Source organism: Echinops telfairi, unplaced genomic scaffold (assembly GCF_000313985.2).
Source record: "Echinops telfairi isolate 266 unplaced genomic scaffold, ASM31398v2 ScPeMD7_21;HRSCAF=78, whole genome shotgun sequence".
Taxonomy (NCBI): Eukaryota; Metazoa; Chordata; class Mammalia; order Afrosoricida; family Tenrecidae; genus Echinops; species Echinops telfairi.
Window position 1 is genome coordinate 851,131 of NW_022103918.1, and position 19,317 is coordinate 870,447.

A 19,317-nucleotide genomic window follows, 5' to 3' on the forward strand; every position below is an offset into this window, starting at 1 on the left:
GAGACTTTTCCTTAGGCACCTCCTCATCCCACTGCCAGCTTCTTACTCATCTTTCTTCTCCTTTATCCAGGCTGCCCTGTTGTGCTGTTCTCTGTCCATGGCTCAGATCCAATCAGGTGGCCGGCTCCCTTGTTAACCTCTGTCTCTACAGCTTTCCTCCTAAGGCCAAGTTTCCTTTGTTCTCTTAGACAACAAAGCTTGCACTGCACATTTGTAGTTGGCTAATCCGTATTTGGATGGATGGATGGATGGATGGATGGATGGATGGATGGATGATTAAGTGAACAAACTGCTGTCTCATGTTACCCCATCTTGAATCCACTTTACTCTTATCCCCTATACTCTCAAAGTATATGTATTTTAAACACAGTTATAATAAAGAAAGCATAATCCAAGTAAGTGAATGGATAGCAAAGTTATTTCAAATACTTCTCCAGTCTCATGGGTGAGGGTCTTCGTTGCATATTAATTTTAAAAAGACCCTCAAGGAAATATTTTCTTTTCCATACAGTAAATTCAAAGGAATGACTGATACCCAGAGAGTATAGTGAGTCCCAGATTACAAATAAGTACAGTTCCCAAGTCTGTCTCTAAATCAAATTTATAGGTAGCAGAAGAGTTAGGTACAGCGCATATCTAATGTTAATGAGTCAAATGTTTGTCTCAATATATAGTGGACTTCCATATGCATAAAACACATTAAGAAGCATCTTTAACATAATAATACAGTACTATAGTATTGTTTTGATGCTGGTGAAAAAGTAACATACGTTTGTTGTTACAAAGTACTATATGCACCTCATGTTTAATAATGGCCTTTGCTGTGGTTGGTCCTGATAGTTGTATGTAAATTGATGACTGAATGTATAGTATTACAAAGGAAATGACCCAAACCCAATGCCATTGAGTTGCTTCTGACTCATAACGATACTGTAAGACAAAGTAGAAGTAGCTCATAGGTTTTCCAAGGCCGCAGTCTTCACGGAAGCAGAACGCACTCCTTTGTCCATCAGAGTGGCTATTGGGTTATAACTGGCACCCTTTTGATTAGCTGCCAAGTGGTTCATGACTGTGCCACTATGGGAATGGCTATCCTTTACGTAATCTGTATTCTCATTCTCCGTTCTTACAACATCCTGTGAACTATTCCACTATTGTCTCTGACCTCAGTTTCCCAGGTCACCGAGCCATACACACAGTGCTGAGATTCAAACACTGATGCTCCTGCCATCCCGCCAAGTTCTCCTCTGCCTCCACTCCTCCATTTTACCACAGTCCCCTAAGTCCTCCCCTATCTTTTGCAGTTTCATTGCATCGCCTTACCACTTAATGCCTTAAAGAAAAAGTATGACAGTATTGACAGTGAGGGCCAACGAATGATTCTACCATGAAAAATACCTGAAATGTATCTAGTCAGTATACTGTAGATAGCCCTGGGAGAGGAATGGAGAATCTTCAGGAGAAATTACCCAAAGACAAAGAAGGGATAGAAATTGCTGGCGTGTGTAAGACAAGGTGACTTTTGTGAGGGGTTGACTGGCAGCTGTGAATAATTGAGAGATATTTGCTCATTGCCATTGAGTTGGCTCCACCAACATCCACCCATGATTAGGGGCTCTGTGGTGATCCATAGGGTTTCCCTGGCCTCTCTTTAGATATAGATCACCAGGACATCCTTCATTTATCAGTCCAGAAGCTCTGCTGGAACCTGTCCACCTAGGGAGACCATGCTCATCTTTCAAATACCGGTCGTATAGCTGCCACTGGTATACACAAACACACAAAAGACCACAGTATCATACATTCAAACACAGTGGTTGTTCACAGAGGATAGATGAGAAGGAACAAGCTTGCGTGGCTTCCCAACCTGGAGGGCTCATCAGGAAGAATTTTCTGATTGAGAATGGCAAGAACTCTGGTTTACAGGGCCAAAGAAAGGCAGCTGGGATGTGCTTGCCCTAGCAATATTTTTCATCCTCCAGCAAAAGGCTGTTTGAGTGGCTTCCTCCAGCCCTGTGGATGGACTGGGTGACCCTTCGGGAGCTCAGCCTCATGTTTCAGAGGTGTGCGGCACACTGCTGCTTTCACCATGCTGCTGCCAGCAGCCCACTCCCCGCCCAGAGGCCATGGAGTTTTCCCCGCAGAAGAGAACAAGCAGGCCTTTCACTCTCCTCTTCACTTGGACCAGTCCGTAGGTGTTCATCTGTGGGTGTTTTTTTTTTTTTTTAGCTCTTCAGCACTTAGGCACTTTCCTTTTGAGCCAAGGGCTTCCTGGAATAATGTAGCATCTGTGTGTTGACAGTAAGAGCCTGTGGACCAGAGACACTCCCCCTGTCCCTCCTGGATTAGGTTGCACACCTCACCTCCAATAATCCATGGCTTAGTTGACCTCTGCCCACCACAGCTCCCTTCCTCCTCCTCATTCCCCCACCTTTTACCTAAATTGATTCCCGGCTTCTTTGCCACATTGATGCGAGTCTTATGCAGGATGGTCTCTACCCATCTCCCATCCCACCCACAGAGTGAACAATAAATAACACATTAGTGGCATATGGCCTGGTAGTAAACAGTAAGTATTGAGGTACATACTGCTTAGTTGGGCAACTGGGTATTTACAAAAGGTTTGGCCTGCAAAGAGATGGCAGTTGTTTCCTATAACATTATTGCCTTTTATTTATTATGGGGGCTGTTGATTGATGTGGGGAGTTGGGAACGCTAAATGAACATGAAGTCGGTACATGGTCTGTTTCTGCTGAGTTCAGAGACTTGAAAACCTCATCTAACTCCTGGCAAAAAGACTTAATTCCCAACACTGTTTTAAAACCATTCTTTTGTTCTTAGCCTTGAATCAGAGAAGGCATGTGTGCTTATAAAGTTAAGTAGAATTACAACTCTCAAGTGACCCTAAAGAGCAAAAATTGTGTGTTAAGTCACACAGTGTAAAAAATCAGTATTAAATGACAGACCAGCACAATCTTCCTCTAGAAAGGTGTCTCCTTTGTAGAGGTATCACAGTATTTATTTCAGAGCCCTATTCAGTTATATTGCAGATGAAACTACACAATATGAGTACATAGAAGAAAATTAGATGAATACTATGAGATAAAGAGTTGTTTTTTTTAAGGAGGAGGGAAGAAAATAAATGAGATCTGAAGGACTAAAATGGAGCAGTGTGTACACATGCACACGTGTGCCTCTGTGTCTGCACGTGCCTGTGGTTGGAAGGCTTGGTGATTTTGTCCAGTGTCTCTGGGGCTTGGGTTGCCTGTTTTTATTCCGCATAAAGCAGATGTTTGGTAGTTTGAAGCAGTCTCATGGAGAAGTCAGAGTTCTACCTTTTGAGCTCTTTCTTCTGATTCATGATTATCTCTCTGAAAAACATCAGGATGGAGGTAATTAGATTTGGAGTTCACTCTTATTTTTAAGTTGAAATTAGCAAACTAAACTTTTAAATTGCAATTCCTAATTACACCTCCAGTTTTATCCTGTGAAATTTTTTACATGGAGTATGATTGGTTTCTCATTGATCCCTTAAATGGAATGGTGGGAAAAACAATTTAGTTCCTTTCCAAAAACTCGTCTTGTTTTATTGCTATGACAGTATGCTAACAATCATACTGACTAAGCACCCTATCTTTATATATCCTTGCTCTTAGTCAGCTCCAGGACAGCCTGAAGAATTCCTCAACTCAAGAACCTACTGCCGTGGAGTCAGTTATGAGTCACAGTGAGCCTATAGGACAGAGTGCAACTGCTCTGTGGGTTTCGGAGACTGTAAATCTTCACAGGAGTAAAAAGCCTCCTCTTTCTCCCATGGAGCAGTTGGTGGTTTCTAACTTCTGACCTTACAGTTCACAGCAGCCCAACTCGTAGCCGACTATGGCACTAGGGCTCCCTTAAATAATTCCTAATCAACAGGAAATAAACCAAGCATTTAAACAACAACAACAACAACAACAACAAACCCTTAGTTGCTATCAAATTGATTCTGAGTCATGGCAACCATGTGCTCAGAGAAGACCTGTGCTCCACAGGGTTTTTCAGCCTGTACCCTTCTGGGAACAGGTCACCGGATCTTTCTTTCCAGCAGGAGGGTAGGCTTAAACCACCAACCTTTCAGCTGGTAGCTAAGCATTTGGCCATTTGTGCCACCCCACGCAACCCGACCTAACTCAACCCAAGCCAACACAACCAACTCATTGTTAGGAGCTCCCTATAAAAACCCTATCAGACAGAATAGATCTCACCCCTACACGCAACCCAAATCAAGTTTCCTTTACAGACGCAGACTGCTACATCTTTCTCCATGGCGGTGGCTGCTCGGATCTGACCGTGCTCTTGTTTTAGCCATTGTGCCCCCGTGGTTCTTTGGCACCATCCAGGACCTCTGCCACTGAACAGAGAGAGGAGGAAAAGCTGACTTGGTTGACTGGGAAGTCTCACACTTACCAGTCGCTTCCCTTGTAGGAATCCATCACATAAGTTTTGCACTTGCTCTTCTGAAACCTCTGCAATGGGTAACGTCTCCCACTCATCATCCAGAGTCTGGTAAATCGCCAAGGCTGGCAGTTGAGACTCCTTAAGTTTGAAAAATGATATCACCTTCCCGTTTTCCTTCACACCACTGTTGACCAGGATAAAAAGAATCTGTGCTTGGAGAAGTTGAAAGAGAAAGATCAATTTGGGATCTTACCAATAAAATGATAGCTTATAGTCATCGTGGCTTATATCAGTTGACTTTATGGTCGGTGCCACACAATTTAAATCTCAATTGAGCTTCAATGAATTGTATATTATTTTTTGTGTGTTGCTTTGGTGTCTCATTCCCTTTGATCAAATCGATTTGATTTTGACAATGCAAAACTGGAAGTCCTTAGTGGTTTTCCAAGAGAAGACAGCTAGCTTCATGAGGAAAAGCAGAGGACTTGTTTTAAATCTTATCACTCAGTCTCCCTGAGACTCAGTTTTACCCTCAAACTTTTGTTGGTGGAGGTTAAATCAGAGGATGTAGTTGCTGTATTAAAAATAAAGCAAACCTAAGACATCCGGAGTCTCTTGTTGTCGAATCTATTGTAACTCATGATGACTCCATATGTGCCCATGTAGAACTGTGTCCCAGAGGGTTTTCAGTAGTTAATTTTTTGGAAGTATAACACAGGGTGGACCCACATTTCTAACCTCTCGGGTAGCAACTGAATTCCCTAAGCATTTGCACCATCTGCAGACTCCTTTTGGCTTATACCACTCCCATCAAATCCACTCCAATGGGATCACGGTGGGACTACACAGGGTTTCCAAGGCTGTACATATTTATGGGAGCAGAAAGCTTCAGCATTCACCGACAGAGCCGCTGGCAGTTTTAACCACCAGTCTGTGGTGAGCAAGTCAGCAGTCCAACACTTGCCTGACAATAACACCTGGGCTCCTTTTTGTCAAATAGCTAGTGATAAATGTTAACTAATACTGTTAATTCAAGTCTTCTACCCAAAGTAGTAATCTTTATAAATTCAGAGGATTGTTCACATTTTTCAGCACTTGGGAGCCAAGTATATGAGGGAACTTTTAAATTATTTGACAGTTCTCATCATTAAAAAATTCTTCAATTCAATGTAGTGATCCTGATGTGGTTGAAGCCATGCTATTTAAGCAGTATCAAGTAAGACACATAGTAAGGAAGGAGAGTAAATGAGTACTTATTGTACACCTAGTAGGCATGAGACACATGATAAGTGCTTCATGGAGTAAAGAAACTCTGAGGTTCAAAACTCTAAGAGATTATCGCAAGAAGTAAACACAGTGTGATTAATAGGTGACATATTTCCTTTCCGTTCTCTGGGTTTCTAAAAAAATGGGCTCATTACTAAGGAGAGATATGATTATACAGGCCTTTAATTGTACAAAATGTAACCTCTTTAAGTTCAAACTAGAATAATGTGATTGATTGTGTTGTAGTTCTTGTTTTGAAATATGGTATACTCGCTTTCCTTGTTCATCTCTACTTCCCTGCTCTTACCCTCCTTTTCCTCTGGTCCTTGGGTGCAAGGTCAGAAGAGTGTTTCCCATTCCAGACTTACCTTCCCTCGGAATTGCTTAGCTGCCTTCTGGTATCTTTGCATGTTTTCTTCATACCCTGGGGAAGCCTTGTTAATCATCAGGAGAAGATGAATTGGAATCAAGCTGTTGAATAGGCCGATCACCGTCTGGCAAAATGAGATCAGGAGAGAGGAAAAGAAACTTTTCTGGCAACTCCCTGAATGGGTAGACTAAAACATAATTGCGAGCTGTTTATCCTTAACATGAATGGTAAAGAGCCCCCAAATAACTCAATAGGTTTCACCCTCTCTTTTTCTTACCACTGTGCCGTCCCCTTGCACACGAAGCAGGACTGATCTGAGGAACTAACAGGATAATGCAAAATAGAGTGTAGTCTCACTAGGAATAAAAGTAACAAAGACATCTTGGTGTCTGCCTTGCTCTTGTTTGTTTCATTCACTTGGGAAACTTAGCCCCAATATAGAGCACTCAGACAGCTCTATGGTAGGAGCCATGTGGGAAAGCAATAAGGCATCTGACTTGCCAGGAACATGAGTGAGCCACCTTAGAAACAGATCCCCAAGGCCTGGCCAACATTCTGGCTGCCAGTTCCGGAGAGGTTCCAGGCCAAAAGCACCAAGCTAAGCCACTCGTGAATTCTGATCCCCAGAAAATATTTTAAGATGGTGAGGTTAGTAATAACTGTGTTATGCAGCAATTGATTTCTGCTCTTTTACAGCCCCTCTTAGTATTGCAAGACCAATCTGATAGGCTTAAAATACTCAAGTTTATATGAGTAGTTTATATTTATTGAGTATTTACTACACACAAGTTTGGGGAACCCTTTACATGTCATCACTGACTTAACCATTAAAGATCCAGTTTTGCAAACTGAAGCATAGAGAGGTTAGGTAATTCACTCAAGGTCACATGGGAAATCGCAAGTGGGTGGGGGTTCACACCTAGGCACTCTGGCTCTGAATCTCTGCTCTTAACCACTGTGATGCACAGATACCCAGACCCACTGCCAATGAGCTGATTCCCACGCACAGTGAGCTATAGGACAGAGCGGAATGGCTCCATTGAGTTATTGCGGCGATTGAAGCAGCCTTCCAGAAGTAGACTGCCCCATCTTTCTCTCGTGGAATGGTTGGTGGGTTTAAACTACTGATACTTTGGTTGGTAGTTGAGCGCTTTAACCCCTGTGCCACCAGGCCTTCCTGACTCCTACACAACTAGTGGCAAATTCCATTGTGTCTCTCTCAGCTCAGTAAATTGGTAGATTCTTCAGGAGACCAGAACTATTGGTTGCCCCCATGACATTGGCAGTGATTGAGAGAACAGGAAGGAGGGTGCAGGAACCTGACAGAGGAGAAGCAGGAGAGAGTAAAATTGTGCAGGCTGCCTGCCTACATTTCCACTTTCCAGAAATAGTCTTGTAAGTATTTTAAACAAATTCTGTTCCTTTCAGCGACTCTCTTCGGAATACAGAAAGCATTGCGGTAACAGCAGCATGTACACAGGAGAGCAAGAATGCAGTGGGCTAAAGAACCACTGGGCAGAGTCCCAGGCTGGTGGAAAGAGGAGCCCCCAGGTAAGGTCCTTCCTGAAGCTACACACCGATGCAGGGGAATCTTCAGGCTCCATTGGTCATAGGGGCCAATATGTAGGCAAGGCAGTGAGCATCTCCTTCCCAAAGATTTCCCCTACTCTTCTTAGATTTTAAATTTGGGAGAACCAAACCCACTGGCACAGTGTTGATTATGACAAATAGCAGCCCTGTAGGGCAGAACAGACCTGCCCCGTCAGGTTTCTGACACTGCGTTTTGACATAATGGGACAGCCACATCTTTATTCCGTGGAGTGATCAGTGAGCACCCAATTGCTTCAACAAGGTGCACTCATATTTGGGAGACTAGATGGTATAAGTAACCAACTTTTGTTTGACTAGATCCTCTTACTTAATGGAAGAAGCCCCTGGGACCTTACAGGTCAGGTATTGGGTTGCTAAGAGAAAAGGCAGCAGTTTAAATCCATCAGCTGCTTCATGGAACGAAGATGAGGCTGTCTGTCCCTATGTAAAGAGTTAGTCTGAGAAACCTCATATCGGGTCACTATGCATCAGAATTGACACAATGGTGGTGGGTCTTAGTTTTGGTTTTGGGTTTAGCACTGAATGGGGGAACTGGAGCAGTGGTTGAATCACTTGGCTGCTAACCAAAGGCTACAATGTGAGCCCACCAGCCGCTCTACAGAAGAGGTGACAGTTTGCTTTTGGAAAGATTTACAGCCTTGGAAACCCTGAGGAGGCTGTTCTATGCCGTCCGACAGGGTCGTTGTGAGTCAGAATCCAGTTGACCACAGAGGGTTTGGATTTGGTTTTGTTACTTAAAATTAGATTATGTATCCACCGTCCCAGATGGAGGATGACTTTCAGGAAGTGGTAAGAAATCAGAGTTGGAGGGTCAAAAAGTACAATTCTCTTAGCAGGAGGACTGGGTAGAGCAAAAGGGATTAGTTTTAATTCTAGTAGACACAAATTCGGCTTTGAAGCTGAGTTGATGCATTAAATGGGCACAGCGGGCCAAGCCCAGGGCTGTGGTTTTTTGCCCAGATTTATACTGGTATAAATCTCTGCACGAGTAGATGGGCAGTAACTGTACTAGTTTGAGTAGGCCAACTTAAAAAAAAATGCTACTATGGGAGATGAAGTGGTCAGCATTATGATGAAATTTTCTTTTATAAAGAGAGTCTTACCGAATTTCCTTGTGATGTGATTTGCCTTCACTTTCCACATTAAAGTTAAAAACAAAAACCTCCTGGTTCAGTAAGCTAAGACATGAGCAAGGCATTAGAACTCAGCAAAGTTCAGTCGTTGCCCTTGCCTTTCGAACCTGCAGCATGGCAGCACATTAGAACTAGAAACCTCGGCTCCGTGAGCGATAAACCAAGATCCTCTTTCCCGCATCTGTATACGCAGCTGGCAGCTCCATAAATACAATGACCAGAGAGAGAGTCTTGAGAGGAGTCCTCTGAGGTGGTTTTTGCCAACACCTGAGAAAGTGTTTGTGGGGAACATGGAGTCACCCCTCCACAGGGGCACACCTGTGGTGGGAGGTGGACAGGATTTTTGTCATCAGGAAAAGTGGTGTGTCCTCTGGGAGGCTGGGGGTGGAAAAAACCACAGGGTCCAGTCAGACCCATGAGTCATGAAGACAGAAAAGAAAGACAGAAAGCAGGGCCCGTGAACAGGGCTGTCTCTGAAGCTCCAACGGATAGAGACCGGTGGACTTGAGGAAGTTCATTTTCTTGGGCTTCCGTTTCCTCTCCTATAAAACGGCAGACGACCATGGGAACAAACCCACCATCCGTTAAATTCTCTGCCTCCCGTTATATCTTCTTATCTGACTTACCATGTGGCCTTGAGTGCTAAAACTACATACAGTAACGTCCTCCCTTCTACCTCAAAGCATTGCTGTGAGGAGTAAATGAGAAAGTGGGCAGGCGTGACCATACTTCAAAGTTCTCGATATCATGACATGCATGCACAGTGTGCTACTAGCGAGTGCACAGCATTTCAGACCAGGCGTAGAGCACGAGGAACCAACGCTTCTGTCACCCGATGTGCTACATCAGGGGAAATAAAGAGGCAGTGCATTTAAGATAATTCTATAAACTGCGGAGTGTCAGGAAGCTGGTCATGACTGAGAGGGACAGTGCAGTCCCCCGGGTCATTCTTTCTCACTGCCATCCTGTCGATGCTGACTCACCGGGACCCCATAGGACAGGGTAGAACTGTTCCGGTGAGTTCCAACACCACCACTCCTTACAGGAATAGAAAGCTTGGTCTTTCTCCCACGGAATGGCTGGTGATTTCTAACCCCTGACCTTGTAGATCACAACCCAATGCATGACCGCTATGCCACCCGGTTCCTCAGTAAAAACCGGTGGCTCTCGAATTGATTCTGGTCATGGTGACTTTACTCTGTAGGGTTTCCCATGAATGACTTTTTGGAAGTAGATTTCTTCTGAGGTGCCTCTGGGTGGACTTGAATCTACAGCATTTCAATAAGGAGCCAATTGCATTAATTGTTTGCACCACCTATGGACTCCTATCCAGGTGCCTCAGCATGCAAAAACAGAGGAAGGAAAAACTGGAAAGAAGGTTTAGGAGCCCCAAAGAGTCAGGCGTGACTGAATCAAAGTGTGTTTTGCATGGGGAGCCTGACAAGGATGTGCTTGTCTCTAGTCCTCAAAGAGTCGGCACAGAAAGTGGCTCTAAATCAGTGGCTCTCAACCTTCCTCATGCCTTTAATACAGTTCCCCATGTGGTGGCGACCCCCAACCATAAACTTATTTACGTTGCTACTTCATAACTGTCATTTTGCTACTGTTATGACTCGGGCAACTCCCGTGAAAGGGTTGTTCGACCCCAAAGGTGTCGCAACCCACAGGTTGAGAACCGCTGGCCTAAATGTTTCGAAATGAATAGGCATTTAGCACTATTGCAACATCTAAGTCCATGAGCAGTGTGCTTGAGATTTTCCATTTGGGCAGTCATTTAAGTTTTAGGTTTCTGCATTTCACAGAAGTCCCTGTCACCCAGGCTTCAGAAAACAATGGCCCTTCAGCCCAGATGGAGATCTTATTTGGGAAGCCGGATGCTACGCAAATCAACTTTGTCTTCGCAGAGAAGACCCAGACAAAAACACTCAGGTTTTTGAATCAGTCTCCTCTTTGCATTGAGGTTCTGCTTCTTATTGGTCACGTGATGGGCAACTTAACTCTTCTGAGTCTGTGTCTTTCTTTGCTGAAGAGGGTCCGATCGATGATCCCTCTTAAAGGGCTATAGCAGAAGATTAACATAAACAAAATGGCCAAACGATTGGTCAAAGAGTCCGAACTCCAGAAGGAAAAGCATCTCTGCTGTACAGACAGCTACTCCCCCAGACACTGGCACTTAGGGGATGAAAGACAGGGACTGCTGTTTACCACAGGGTTGTACTCCGTCACCAAGTGGAGGCTGTTGATCTCAATAAAACGGCTTAATTTGGTGTCATCGATATTTTCAATGCCTTCGCTGTCTAAATGCAGTTGTTCATTATCCACCTGGGGGGCACAAATGGAAGAAAATAGTTACTGCTCTGGCTTTAATCACGCATTGGAAATCACTGTTAGTTCAACGGAAGCACCAGACAGCAAAGTAAATAACACACCCTCTCTACCTGACCATGCGGACAGTGGCGGGAACATACTGACCAGTGGTGGGATTCAGGCAGTTGGCACCAGTTTGGCAGAACTGATACCTCATTTTTGGTTGAGTCTGGAGAACTAGTTGTTCAAATGGAACTTGTAATCAGGGTTCTTTCTAAGGTGGGCAGCTAGGGAGCCACCTAATGTGGAAATCTCAGATTTATATTCCTTACTCTTTTTTAATGTTCATCTGCACAGCAACGTATTCTAAGCACCCATAGTAATGATCATCCCATCAACATGCAAAAAAATTAGATGGAACTACGCTTATAATATTTATTTATTCATTTTATAAACTCATTACACTTCTGATCAAATATACATTTTTATTCCCTGTGTGTGCTATTTCAGGAAACACACATATAATGTAAAGAGAAAACATACCAAACAATCAGAGGGTGACATGCTGCCATTTATTTCAACTTTGTGTTAAGCCCTAAATTCCCATAAGGTATTATGAGTGAATTGTGCAGTACCTGAAAGTGTTCAAAGAGTGAAAAATACTGTCAGGATAATTGCTGTGAATTCAGCAGAAGCAGAAAGGGATGTCGCCTGGTTTTAAGATAGCAAACAATGACTGTGAAGTTGATAAATCACACAGCTGGTGATGATTGGATAAAAGTGAAGAATTTTGCAAGTGATGACACCAATCAGGAAACAAAATGGAGGAAACAAATAACAGAATTGTAGACGAATGACTATATTGGATGGGATGAGATATGGCTAAAAATATAATAATTATTATTTTATATATATAACTATAACAACAAAGGTTCTTGGGGGAAAGGGTGGGTGAGGGAGGGGATCCAGGAGAGCTGATATCAAAGAGTTCAATAAGAAAGAAAATGTTTTGAAACTGATTGTAGTAGCAATTGTAAAATTATGCATGATCCATTTGAATTATGGAATGTTATGACATCGCTAAGAGCTCCCAATAAAATGATGAAAAAGAAAATGATATAGAAATATCTTAAATAATAATTTTATTGCTTTTGCCAGGTATTATTGAATATTTTCATTAATATTTAAAACTCTTTTGTACAAAATAATCCAGTTTGTGCAATAATAATCTTTTTATTCTTTTTTTATTAACTGTGTGAGATAATAGACTACCTTTCAGTATATGGTTTTGTTCTGTTTTTACTTAAAGCGGTCATTAGGGCAGCAAGCTGGTTAAATTATTGGAATCCCATTCCATCAAAAATTACTTGATGCTCGCCACCAGGTCAGCAGTTGGAAAACAGCAGTCGCTCCACGGGGGAACGTGGTGCGCTCCACTCCCAGCAAGTTGTACGGACTCCGAAACCCACAGGGACGGTTGACCTTGGCCTAGACTGCTGTCTCCACGAGCCGGGATTGACTTGATGGCAGTAAATTGATTCATGTCACTTGCTCAGTTTCTATTGCGTTGGCTTTTCTTTTAAAGAGTTTTGTAGGCATTTTTATACATCCTGGACATTCGCCCTTTGCTGGAATAAACTCTGTGTCTGTTGTTACTGGGAGCTCCCATTGTGATGGTGATTCTCTTTAACAGGGAGCCATTCCGATGGAGCCACGGTTACAGCGCTTCCCTTCCTGCTTAAGACTTCCTTAGAGTACTGAAGAACAAGGATGTGACTTTGGGACTGAGGTGTGCCCGAGCCAAGTCATGCTGTTTTCCATGGCCCATATGCATGTGCAAGTTCGACACTGACTAAAGACTCGATGCATTTGAATTGTGGTGCTGTACCGAAAGTACCATGGACTGCTGAAAGGATAAACCGATCTGATCTGTCTTGGAAGAAGTAATGCCAGTGGGCTCCTTAGAAGCAAGGATGCCAAGACTTTGCCTTACATACTTTGGACTTGTGGTCAGGTGAGGCCAGTCTCGGGACATCATATTTGGAGAAGTAGGAGGACAGTGAAAGAGGGCAAGGCCCTCAAGGAGGTGGACTGACACCATGGCTACAACAATGGGTGCAAGCATAGAAACCGTGGTGAAGCTGGTGCCGGAAGGTGCCGTGTTTTGTCGTTATGCACAGGGTCGCAATGGGACAGAACCCACTGGGTGGTGCCTAACAGCAACAATGTGTACTATAGCAGACAGCCTTTGTAAGTGAGAAGTCAGACATGCACTTCTTGTCAACGACTATGCTGAAGAACTATCTAATACTACGGAAGAATGGTCACCACCACAGCTATATACATATTTAAAAAATTACCTATCAGGAAGAGCTTACATTAACACTTAAGGCTAAATTTTACCCCAATGTTTAAATATTTTTTGAAGGAAAAAGCCCCAAAACTTCAACATGCCATTACATGGGTTTCTTTGTTTTATCACTAAAAGTAAATGGTTAAAAAAAATAGTCTTTGGTTTGAAGCCATTGAAGATATGTACATTCTCATATATTATCTCGTAGAAACTTAATTTTTGTCCCCTTCACCTTAAAATCCACCAGGAACTTAGTATTCGTCTTACTTATTAGTTTGTTAAGGTGTTTTTTGTGGTTGTTGTTTTCTTTTAGCATTTACTCTCTGTAAAGTACAAGAGGGCCTCAAAAGTTTTGAGGGAATTGGGATTAAAAGACAATGTTTTTTTCCATGGATGTTTTGAAGTTTCCTCCTATACATTAAAAAAAAAAAGATCACAATCTTAGAAACCCACAGGGGCAGTTCTACCCTGTCTTATAGCGTCATTAGGAGTTATCATTGACGTGATGGCAGTGAATGAGTAATATATCAAATGTCAACTTCTATACATGTTACACATCCCTAAAAATTATATATATTTCACAATTCTGAATATAGCATTCTGTATGTATCCATCATATCTAGCTAGATAATTTCATAGTTAATATTTTCCATATTTTTATTGCTGTTTTATCAATTTATTCTATCAAGGGAGAAGTATTTAAATCTCCCTTTATGATTGTGATTTTTGCTATTTTTCTCTTGGGTGTTTGTCAGGTTTTGCTTATGTATTCTGAAAGCATGCATTATATAAATTAAAATTTATATAAATGTTAAATCCTCCTGATGAATTGACATTTTTATCATTATGTTGTGTCATTATTTAGATCTATGAATACTTGTTGTTTTAGCACCTACTTTGCCTATATCAGCTTTCTTTTGGAAGTGTTTGCTGGAATATTCCTCTGTTTTGGTTTATCTTTATCTTTCAGTGGTGCTCTTCATGTGCCTTTAACTATTAAATGCATTCCTCCTAAAAAGCACATCTTTGCTGTGGTGCAGCGAAGTAATTGCTATGGTTCTTCTAGTGATAGTCTTCGTAACTCTCGTCAAATGACTTTTTTCCTGGCAGGTCTGTGTAAGAGAAGGTGTGGGAAGATGCCAATAGGACTGGTGAGTTATTGTTAATGGGGTTAATTGTATTGTAAACCTTTGAACTGTAACTTGGAGATTGGTCAATTGTGCCACCCCAAGGGGTATAAAATGAGCCATTTTAAAATCAGGAGGGGGATCTGACTCCCTCAGGAAAGAAGAGCAGGGAGCAGACTGTGTCTTTGGATCCTGGGATAGCTACTCATGGAATCTACTCAATCCACGAACAGGAAATGACCCCGGAGAAGCGGCTGAGTTGTGGCAGTAACAGGACCACGAGGCAGAGCACGAGGCAGGGCACGGGGTAGGGCATGAGGCAGGGTACAAGGCAGGGCATGACACAGGGCAGGAGGCAGGGCTGGAGGCAGAGCAGTGGACTTTCAATTGGAGGCTTCCTTTAATGTAGCTACTGATATAATTAATTACTGACTTATTTTTCCTTTACTTTGTTTGTTCCAAATCCCAGTTTGCTTCATTTCTGGCCCACTTCTTAATTGACTTTATACTTCATCTTTCCCTCTATTAGATTGAAAGTTGCTAGGTTCTGCCTGGCTGATTTCCAGCGCCTAAGGAGCCCCTGTGACAGAGCAGGCCTGCTCTCAAGGGTTTTCTTGGCTTTAATTTTTATGGAAACAGATTGCAAGGTTTCTCTTCCTCTGAGCTGCTTGGTGGATTTGAACTGCTGGCCTTTTAGTTAGCAGTTGAGCACTTAACTGTTGCACCACCAGGCCTCATTGGACTACAAGTGACTACTGTTGTGGGTTTTAATTTGAAATTTCACATGACATTATTACTATGATTTATCCCAACAAACATTTATGTTTGTACATGTATTTATGTTTTAGCACCCTCTTCATCCCCTTACATATTTTTGATCTTCTATATGAGATTCCCCTCGAGGTCATATAAACAATGCCTTTTAATACATATATATTTTTTAATACAAGGGGACTTCAAAAAATGCCTGGAAAGATCCCATGTCTTTTGACTACATTTTCACAAACCTTTCGAAGCCCTTCACATGCATTAAATCTGTTGGGTAACAAATCCTCTGTTTTGATTTTTAAAACTGCTTATATGGTCAGGGCCTGTTCTTCAATCCGGAGCCCAGGAGGGGCAGCGGTGATGCATTGGGCTGCTCACCAAAGGCAGTAGCTGGAAGCCACCCCCAGTTTCCCCGCAGGAGCAAGATGAGGCTCTCTGCTCTCTTCAAGAGGTGCAGTCTCAGACACTCCAAGAGGTGGTTCTACTCGGTCCTAGAGGGTCTCTATGAGGAGGAATTGACTCAATGGTAGGAATTGAGTGAGTAGGCGATTGAATGCTTTTATCTGTTTCCTCTAATTGATCAATTATAATTCCTTTGAGATCCTTGGCCCATAAATTCCTAGATACTTCCTTGATACCTTTCCCTCCATCTATTATCTTACCAGGATTTTCCTGGAATTAGAACCACCTTTCCTCTCACAAGGCCATAATACGTTCTCCAATTCTATTCAGCAAAATCAATGATATGTTTGGTTTCAGTTGATGTAGGAGGGAAATTAGGCAGAGGGAAACCAAAGTCTCTAAGCAGTAAAAATTCAAATCGCTCATTATGGTCATTCTTATGAGGGCCTATTATCCATCTCTTTATTTAAAATGGTCTCTCATTGGTTTAATTAAAAAAAAAATTAACCTCTAAGGGCCTCTAAGTTGTTCAAGGTGCCCTGGTGGTATAGTGGTTACAAATTGAGTTGCTAACCTCATGGTCAGCAATTTGAAACCATAGGGGGAATATGAGGTATTCTATTCCCATAAAGTGTTACAGCCTCAGAAACCCACAGGAGCAATTCTACCCTGTCCTATAGGGTCTCTATGAGTTGGAATCAACTTGAGGGCAGAGAGCATTTTGAGGTAGGCAGTTCCATGTGATCCTTTCAATTTAGTTACTTCTAGATATATTGACTAGGTCTCTGAGTAGCACAAACAAGCTCAAGCTTGCACTCACCTGGTAACCTCAAGTTTGTGGTTCAAATCCACCCGATGGTGCTGTGAAAGAAGAGCCCTTCAATCTACTTCCATAAGGATTACACCTATGAAAACTCTATGGAGGAGTTCTACTCTGTCACACTGGGGGCTGCATGAGTCGAAATAGACTTCACTACAAAGTAAAGGCATACATTATTATATCTAGACATTATAACCCCTCTGTTCAAGAATTATTTATTGAGTTCTTGCTATACGGTAAGCTCTGGGGCCCCCAAGTGACGAACCTCAGATGGCATTTCATACATACCTCATTCTTAAAACCATTTTACAAAATTCAAATTTATGAAATGCATAAAGGTTGATGTACAGAAAGTCTTTGTATGAAGAGGTGGGATTTGGAAACACAGGCCATTTTAAAGAGTGAATGGTAACTTAGTGTTTCTGCTTATTTAAAACTTCACAATGTTCTGCATAGAAAGCAGGAAGCAAATATAAAACTAAGAAGAAAGTGGGACAGACAACCGAAAAGTGGGTGAGGGGAGATGTCGGACAGGGCAAGATATGACAAAATACCCATTTATAAACTATCAAGGGCTCATGAGGGAGGGGGGAGCGGGGAGGGAGGGGAAAAATGAGAACCTAATGTCGGGGGTTTAAGTGGAGAGAAAATGTTTTGAGAAACGATGTACAAATGCACTTTACACAATTGATGTGTGTATGGATTGGGATAACAGTTGTATGAGCCCCTAATAAAATGTTAAAAAAAAAAAAAAGAAAGTGGAGTCCTTGCTTACTGTTCTCCCTTACTTTTGAATGCATTGAGAAAAAAATCTGACCGCAGCAAATGTTTTTAAGAACTTGTCTGTTGCTACATGCCTGGTTTGGCCTCTGGTAAGCACCCTTCATATGTAAAGTCTTTGCCATGGGAATCATCAAAACCATCATTATTATGATCATGATCAGGGCCCTTTAAATATGTCATATGTGTAGGTACCTCCTGACCTAACTCTGCTGTAAGCCAGGAACCCCTGGCTTTTGTTCTTTTCCAGGCAACCCCCTCCCATTTCCCAGAAGAGTGAGCATAGGGTATCCTGGTGTTGATGAATTTCAAGAAAGCTGTATATTGACAATGTTAGTGGTGATAACATTCTCTAGAAAGCATAGGGCTTTTATGAAAACCACCCTCCTGCAGTCTCTACAGTTTGTTGCACTTTTAATGAAACATGCTTGGTTATTTTATGATTTCTTAAACCAATAAACTCTGGAACATTCATTTATTGAATTTCTGGAAGCAACATTTCAACAGGAAATATCCCTTCTGTAAAGGGATTTATTTGCACAATGTCCTGTAAAGAAAATATGGCTGGAACCAAGAGTGGAGGGGATTTTAAAATATATATTTTTCAGTTTTTGGAAAGAATTTTACTTAATATATCAAATTTACCACCTCCCTCCCTCCCGCAAGAAAAGAGGCACCAGGAAGAGAAACAGTAAACTAGAAGGTTTGCCACTTTAAAATATAATTTTGAGGTCTTCTCACAATTCCATTTGATGTGCATTCTTTTATGTTTTAAGTACTGTATTGTGATTGTTAAGGTTTTGTTTTGTGCCAACATGGCACTTGTAAGAAGATATGAGTGGAGTTTAGCCTGTCAATCAGGTCACAGCTTGCTGACCTCCTTTGGAGGTGCAACCAAGATAATGACTCTCTGGCGACCAGCTCCCTCCCCATCCACCCCCTCGCCCACTTCTTAATTGACTTTATACTTCATCTTTCCCTCTATTAGATTGAAAGTTGCTAGGTTCTGCCTGGTTGATTTCCAGCGCCTAAGGAGCCCCTGTGACAGAGCAGGCCTGCTCTCAAGGGTTTTCTTGGCTTTAATTTTTATGGAAACAGATTGCAAGGTTTCTCTTCCTCTGAGCTGCTTGGTGGATTTGAACTGCTGGCCTTTTAGTTAGCAGTTGAGCACTTAACTGTTGCACCACCAGGCCTCATTGGACTACAAGTGACTACTGTTGTGGGTTTTAATTTGAAATTTCACATGACATTATTACTATGATTTATCCCAACAAACATTTATGTTTGTACATGTATTTATGTTTTAGCACCCTCTTCATCCCCTTACATATTTTTGATCTTCTATATGAGATTCCCCTCGAGGTCATATAAACAATGCCTTTTAATACATATATATTTTTTAATACAAGGGGACTTCAAAAAATGCCTGGAAAGATCCCATGTCTTTTGACTACATTTTCACAAACCTTTCGAAGCCCTTCACATGCATTAAATCTGTTGGGTAACAAATCCTCTGTTTTGATTTTTAAAACTGCTTATATGGTCAGGGCCTGTTCTTCAATCCGGAGCCCAGGAGGGGCAGCGGTGATGCATTGGGCTGCTCACCAAAGGCAGTAGCTGGAAGCCACCCCCAGTTTCCCCGCAGGAGCAAGATGAGGCTCTCTGCTCTCTTCAAGAGGTGCAGTCTCAGACACTCCAAGAGGTGGTTCTACTCGGTCCTAGAGGGTCTCTATGAGGAGGAATTGACTCAATGGTAGGAATTGAGTGAGTAGGCGATTGAATGCTTTTATCTGTTTCCTCTAATTGATCAATTATAATTCCTTTGAGATCCTTGGCCCATAAATTCCTAGATACTTCCTTGATACCTTTCCCTCCATCTATTATCTTACCAGGATTTTCCTGGAATTAGAACCACCTTTCCTCTCACAAGGCCATAATAC

The 19,317-nt window shown here is 42.2% G+C and overlaps 1 protein-coding gene across 1 annotated transcript in view; it reads right to left on the reverse strand.

Moving 5' to 3' along the window:
* Window positions 1-2,982: 2,982 nt before the first annotated feature.
* Window positions 2,983-19,317, reverse strand: part of ERP27 (endoplasmic reticulum protein 27) — a 32,846-nt gene continuing 16,511 nt past the window's right edge. The window contains exons 4-7 of the mRNA XM_004713763.2: window positions 11,026-11,142; window positions 6,075-6,200; window positions 4,450-4,647; window positions 2,983-3,371 (exon numbers count right to left, since the gene is read on the reverse strand). Coding sequence (XP_004713820.1) covers window positions 3,324-3,371; window positions 4,450-4,647; window positions 6,075-6,200; window positions 11,026-11,142 — 489 coding nt within the window. The 3' untranslated portion in view covers window positions 2,983-3,323. The remainder of the gene's footprint in view (window positions 3,372-4,449; window positions 4,648-6,074; window positions 6,201-11,025; window positions 11,143-19,317) is intronic.